At 44.0% G+C, this 7,051-nt stretch overlaps 1 protein-coding gene across 1 annotated transcript; it reads left to right on the plus strand.

The window, feature by feature from the left end:
* Positions 1-301: 301 nt before the first annotated feature.
* Positions 302-6,806, plus strand: METTL10 (methyltransferase like 10; the record flags this gene model as incomplete). Its single annotated transcript, XM_009075155.1, has 5 exons — positions 302-367; positions 886-1,000; positions 4,431-4,538; positions 5,368-5,584; positions 6,342-6,806. Coding segments are annotated over 5 exons (634 nt in total), but the record flags the coding sequence as incomplete, so codon positions are not given.
* Positions 6,807-7,051: the final 245 nt, after the last annotated feature.

A 7,051-nucleotide genomic window follows, 5' to 3' on the forward strand; every position in this document is an offset into this window, starting at 1 on the left:
CAGTTTCAATTTGAAAGAGGGGAAATTTAGGTTACGTATCGGGAGGTTTTTCCCTGTGAGGGTGGTGAGACACTGTCCCAGGTTGCCCAGGAGGCTGTGGCTGCCCCAACCCTGGCAGTGTTCACAGCCAGGTTGGCTAAAGCCTTGAGCAACCTGCTCTGGTGGGAGGTGTCCCTGCCCAGGGCAGGGGGTTGGGGCTGGATGATCTCTAAGCTCCATTCCAACCCCTTAACACACTATGAAACTAAACATTTCCCAGTACTAATCACAATATCCTGTCCTTTCTTCCTCCTGATTCCAGCTGGGATGCTGCGTATGAAAGAGAACTGCAAACTTTTGAAGACATCGGAGATACCGGGGAAATCTGGTAAATAAAATAACTCCACCAGAGTGTTTCTGTTGCTTCTTTATCAAGACAGACATTGCAAAAACACAGCCAGCAATGCAGTGGGTTACTGACAGAATGATGGGGAGTTTTAGTCTTGAAGCCAGCAGTTCCTCTCTTGCCCAATTTTGCAGTGCAGACTTCTCAGCTGCACTTGGACAACTCTCAATACGTAGAAACTGAGCTGGTAGTTGAGGTCTGTGTTACTAACAGATTTGTGTTTTGGCCCTGAGCTCAGGTGTAGCTACACAAGTTGCCCTTTGCTGCTACCTATTTTAATATATGGATGGTTTCACCTCCCAGTTGGTGAATTTTAAGGCCATGTGATTACTTTTCATTTGAACAGAGCAAACATGGAATATGATCTATGGCAATTGTTACTTCAGTCACAGTAAGAGGAGCTTTGCAAAAGCTGGAGAGAGTGCTGAAATAAATTTGCTGTACCTTTTGTACTTTCTGGTTTTTGCTGTTTTAATGACCTGAGCCCTTGTTTTGCACAGGTTTGGAGAAGAAAGCATGGTGCGCATCATCAGGTGGTTGGAAAGACACAAAGTCCCCCTTGACAGCTCTGTGCTTGACATTGGAACTGGGAATGGTGTTCTGCTGGTGGAATTGGTTGGTATATTGCACAGTTTGTGTATTTTTCATGCAGAGTCAGAGCTCCAAGTGGAGCAGTTTAAGTACAGCTCTCAAAGGTGATAGTAGTAATCATGGCCATGGTGAGCTGTAACCTGTGTGAAGGACAAAAGTATTGCAGGTTTCAAAATTTGTAGTATTTAATTATATTAGTCAGCCTGATCATCCCTTATTTTAACTTTACCTTTCTGTTTCCCTGCATTTATAACTGCATTTCTGCCCATTGTTGTGCAATCACCCCCAGATAAGGGAATTAAGTTGCCTAATACACACAGAACCCTGATGTGTAAAACCAGGCCCTTTCTCTGTGCTCAGTTCTGATAATAACACTAGTTATTGGTGTAAAAAAGTGGGTAAACCCAAAGACTTTTACCTAAAAGACTTACAAAGTAAGTAACACTTCTTTTCAAGTAGTGTCCCTTTCTGTTAGGGTGGAAACCGTAGTGTTATGATGTTGTTGTTACACAGTCATACAAGATGTTTAGGAGTTCCGGTGTTTTTTTCTATTTTTCGTTGATTTTTAGTTGATTTTTTTTTGGTGTAACACTTCAGGGTAGTTGGTTAAAGAAAGGGGCTGTCATACTGTCACAGCTTCTATTCTGCATCCTACATTGGCTCCATGAGTTACTATAGGAACTGAAGGTTCTGGAAGTCAAAGTCAGGTTTATGATGGAATTTTTTTAACATGGACTCTGATTTTAGCCTCTATGGGGACTGGCTGCTACACCACAGCACAGGAGAAGTTTTATCATCAAAAGCAGAAATTGTTCTTCCCATTAAGAGAAATTAGCCTCATAATAATGATTGTTAAATGCAATCTTAGCTAGCTCTATCATCATTGAAATCACCAACAGAAAAACCTCATTCCTAAGCCTTCAGTTTTATACTGACCCCACTTACAAATGGGACAATGATTTTCATATTGTAATGGGAAAATGACAGCCTGTTAGCTTTTAAACACTATTAAACTGAGCACCCTCCTCCCCTGCATTAAGCACCTCAGAGTGCTGTGGTTGCTTTCATAGGAAATTTTCACTCCAGTTCCCATTTGAAAAGTGACTTCAGGAACTGCACTGTTTATTTGTGCTAAATAATTCAGGATCTCACTTGCTTAGTTGAGGTAAAAGAAATGTTTGTGTGTGTTAGCTTTGAGAATCAAGTTGGGATTCTTTCTGGCAAGCACAGCAGTTCCCACAGGGCTGTTCCACCACTTGAGTTGGACTCTGTAATGGGACAGAAATGGCAAAACTGGGAAAGACTCAGTCAGAGAGGACATTAGTAGCACATCTCTAAAAGGGAATCACTTGAGGGTATATAAGTACCACATAAGTGGGATCCTTTGCTGTTTCTATGGGTGCAGTAGACTGTGGTCCTGCCCATGTGAACTTCAAGGATCTGGTGGACTAGATGGATGACATAATTCCTTTGCCTTCCAAAAAATTCCAGCTCTTCTGAGGAAATGTTGCTGCCACATAAAGCTCTGACCTTCTCTTGTTTTTGTGAGCACTGTGGGAGCCAACAATACTGAAAACCTTCTCTGAAGGGAAGGGTGTTCACCCACGTGAGGGTGTCTGGCACCCAAGCACAGGACAGAGCTGACAACATTGCAAACCACCTCCTGCTCTCTAATCTGCTGCTTCAAGAAGCAGCATCAGAGTGCTATAAATACCACCCTGAGGGCAGGAGTCCAGCTGCAGGATGCAGTGTGGTCACGTTTGGCACTTGGGTGAAGGATCCTGTCGTAGTCAGGCTGTACAGGTTTAGCAGCATTTAATGTTGTTTATCTTTAAACTCTCCTTCTCTGCCCTGGAGACTATAGGAGTGAATGGGAACTCCCTGAAGTGACTCAAGCCCTTCCTTTCCAAACAGAGGAGCTGTTGTGGGAACTACTCTTCCACCCTCAAGTCTTCAGCACAGGCATCTGAGGGAGCCTTGCTTTGCTCTGGGGAGGAACGTGGGCAGAAGCCTGAGCAATACACTGTTCTTCATCCCATGCAAACAACACAGTCTTTGTGTTTAGCTGAAATTAGCCCTCAATTCACAACAGCTGGCTAGCACTGAGCTCACACAGCTTGAGGGGCTGCTGGAAGGAGGAAGGATTGTTGTAAAAATCCTCCTAGTTTTCCTTGCTGTTGAGGTATCAGCCTTTGGAACAATTAGACATGCAGCTGATTGCTTCATGCTAGTCCATGTGTTTTTCAAAACCCAACCAAACCAAACCCAGGCCTCCTCCCTGTGTCTGCTGTGACAGCCTGCAGCTGGCCACAAGCTCAGAGCTCAGCCTCTTGGGTTTGGATCTCTCCAGACCAGCTGACACATGTGATACTCCGAGCTGGTTGCTTCAGCTTCTACCTCAGAATATCTTAAGGGGTTGGAATGGACCTTAGAGCTCATCCAGCCCCAACCCCTGCCCCGGGCAGGGACACCTCCCACCAGAGCAGGTTGCTCAAGGCTTTAGCCAACCTGGCTGTGAACACTGCCAGGGTTGGGGCAGCTACAGCCTCCCTGGGCAACCTGTGCCAGTGTCTCACCACCCTCAAATTAAAAAACTTCCTGGTATCTAATCTAAATTTCCCTCTTTCAATTTCTCCTCATTACTCCTTGTGAAAAGTGAAGAGAAGGAGTGAAGCTGTGTCTCTGCTCCCCTCCCACATTCCCAGCCTCAGCTGATGCAAGGAGCCCACCTGCTTTGCCAAAGGGTTGCTGGGATCTCACTGCCTGACTTGGCTGGCTTAGGTTATCCTTATCTCCTCCAAACTTAGATTAACAAACTCTCTGTATGCTCTTTTATGTGATGCCTAACCTGCCTGAAAATTGCTGATACAGGGACCTTGCAGCATGCAAATAACTCTATTCAAATAGACATTAGCATGAATAATTAGAAAAATGTATGATTCTGCAGTGGATTTCTGTGCTAGGACAATGTATTGCATATCTTGGCTCTTACAGTTTGGGTTATAAACCAAATAATTGCTCAATCTCAAATGTTCTGTATCAGGGAGGGGTTTTTTTTTTCCTTACTTTGAAGCATCTGGCACTGTCACATGTTCTCATCACTGAAAATTCCTGGTTTCTAGGTTACTTTTGGTGCAGATAAGAGAGGCTGTTCCCCTCCAGGGTGTTACTTTTCACAGTTCTGCTCGGTTTTCCACTTGACACAGACCAGCTTTCAGTCAGCAGTTCTTTTGAGGAGGTATTTAGGCAGAATGGAGTTATTTCAGCTCATTCCCTGAGCTGTTTAGCTCTTGCAATGGTAACAGGTATAAAAATGAGTAAAAGGTGGGTTGGTTGGGGTTGGTTTTTTCTGTCATTAAGAGGAGGAGAGGTGAAATAGATTATAGATAGGGAATGTACTGGTTGGATAAAAAGATTCCTAGCACACTGATTAAGATTCTCTGCTTCTGTCTAGGCAAAGTCTGGCTACATGAATCTCACTGGGATTGATTACTCTCCTTCTGCAATACAACTGTCAGAGAGAGTGAGGGAGAAAGAAGGGATGTCTAACATTAAACTAAAGGTAAGTCTTGAGAGTAAGTTTATTGAGGAAGTAGAAAGCAGCTGGAACCCAAGACTGAATGAGCTAATTGATATTCAGATGTATTCAGTGTACCAAGTGAATGATGTCTTTTGACATTCATTTGTGAGAGAACTCTAACCAGATAAATCTCTGTTTGCAGGAAGATTTTGGGTCAAATCAAGACAGGCAGTAGGGCTAAGATTTACCTGTGTGGAGCAGCGAGCAGAATAGTGGTTCTCATTCTTTGGAGAGTTCTCTATTTTAGCTGCAACATTCTGAATTTCAGATTTGAGAGAGAGGAAGAAATCCTTAAGTGACAGAATCCTTACCAGTAGTTGTGCAGCAGCAAAAGTTTGAGAGGCCTTGCTGGAGCAGGGGCAGGACCAGAAGACCTCCAAAGGTTCCTCCCAGCCTCAGCCATCCTGTGATTCAGCCAGTCATTCTGAGCTCTGTCTGCTGTGCTGTTCTATCTCCAGCTCTGTACCTGTGTGATGTCTCTGTTCTTGTGTGTCAGCTGTAAAATCTCTTCATGGCAGGCACTGCCTGTTCTGCTCTATTTTTGCTGTGCCTGGCAGGGATCAAAGTACAAATAATGATTTAAAGAATGAACTTCAGGCATGTTAGTTTGAACTTTAGATTACAGCAAATAGATCATCACATAGTACATAGAGAAGAAAGAAGCTGCCATGGCATTGTAAGTGTGAAAAGCCTGTGAGTTACCCTCTCCTGAGCACAGGTTTGAAACGTTGCCTTTTAAAGTCTTGCTTTGCATTCAAGATTGAATAGCTCCTGAATAGCTTGTTTTCACAGCTGTAGACTTCTGGTTTAGGTAGAAGACTTCCTGGCTCCATCAGCTGAGCTGTCAGGCTTTGACATCTGTATTGACAAGGGCACCTTGGATGCCATCAGCCTGGATCCCGACGACGCCGTGGGGAAGCGGAAGCAGTACGTGAGGTCCCTGAGCTCTGTGTTGAAACCAGAGGGCTTTTTCCTCATCACATCTTGCAACTGGACCAAGGAGGAGTTGCTGAGCGAGTTCGGGGAAGGTAAGCAGCTGAACAGAGCCCTCTGCCAACCTGGGGTTGTTGAAGGATGGGGTGAGTGAATTTTAATGCCTGTGTTAGCATATTGACTTTCCCAGATCAGGATTAGAGAGGGTAAAGCGATTAGTAAATGCTTCAGCCTTTCTTTTCCTTGGGAATTACAGCTCCTGTGCTTGCCACTGCCAAGGTGCTAAGGGAGGGCAGGGTTTGTTGCACTGTGGAGGTTGGGGATTTCAGGCTAGTTACACTGGGAAAGTGAGTACCTGGGTAATACTTCCTCTCTTCGGGTCCTTTATTACCAGACCCAGTTCACCCTTCTGCTTACTTTGACATTGCAGTAACATTGCTATCCATGTTCAGGGGAACTGGCAGGTCTTTCATATCACCTGCATCAGCTGCTTTTCTGATCAATCTAGAAGTTTTTTCACATGCCAGTCAGCTCCCAAATCTCATGCCTGGAGCTTGAAACTCAGTGTGGATCCGAAACAACTGTCCCTTCTGGGGAACTGAAATTACTGGCAAGTTCTCATCTGTCCTGTCATTAGTTTGTGTGAGTCAGCCAGCTAAGACTTTTATTGTCCATGGAACACGTTCAGCTGTACAAAGCAGTGGTGCAGTGTAACAGCACAGCCCTATAAACTCACAGAGTAACTGACTTGCAGGTTTTCCAGACGAATAAAGAATGGTTTGCAAAGGGTTATCCAAGAGGCGAATAATATGACTTCCTTCTAATAAAAGCATTTTAATTTCTGTCTGGCAGGGTTTGAAATTCTGGAGGAGCTGCCAACACCCAAGTTTTGCTTTGGAGGAAGAATTGGAAACAGTGTCACAGCATTAGTTTTCCAAAGGAAAAAAGCAAAGCCATCCATCTTGGACAAATTAGATTAGATGAGAAAAGGCTGAACTTTAAACCTGACAGAAAACCTCAGACACATGTGTAAATAAATGCTTTTTTGAGTGCACAGTGAAATACTATGTATGGAACTCCAAGGGGCTATAAAACATTGCCCTAGAAACATTTCAGCTTTGCATAACTTGCCCGTAAATTTTGTCCTTGCTGCAACCCCACTTGTTTTAGGAGGAGCTGCAGGTTTGTGAGTGAGAGGGAAATAAGACATTCTACATACAGACTCCAATATAAAGGAGTGTGTTTGAAGCATAAAGACCTGGTATTTAATTTCTGTGTTGGCAATCAGTGACCAACGGAGGTAAAGGTATTCTGCAATACAAAACTCTCATTTCTCTGTTGTGCAGAGGAACAGGGAACAAACTTTAGCAATGGAAGTGCTGGATCTTCAATCTTTTTCTTAGCTGAACATGAATGTAGCTGTTAAGGAGGGAAATTAATGTAAAATCCACAGCACTTGCCAAAAAGGAGCAGTTAGTGAGTTAAATTCAGAGTTTCAGAGGTTCTGAGACTCAACAGAGTTGTGTCTGTTCAGCTGGAGGAGACTGAGAGGAGACCTCATG

This window comes from Acanthisitta chloris, unplaced genomic scaffold, assembly GCF_000695815.1.
Source record: "Acanthisitta chloris isolate BGI_N310 unplaced genomic scaffold, ASM69581v1 scaffold245, whole genome shotgun sequence".
Lineage (NCBI taxonomy): Eukaryota > Metazoa > Chordata > Aves > Passeriformes > Acanthisittidae > Acanthisitta > Acanthisitta chloris.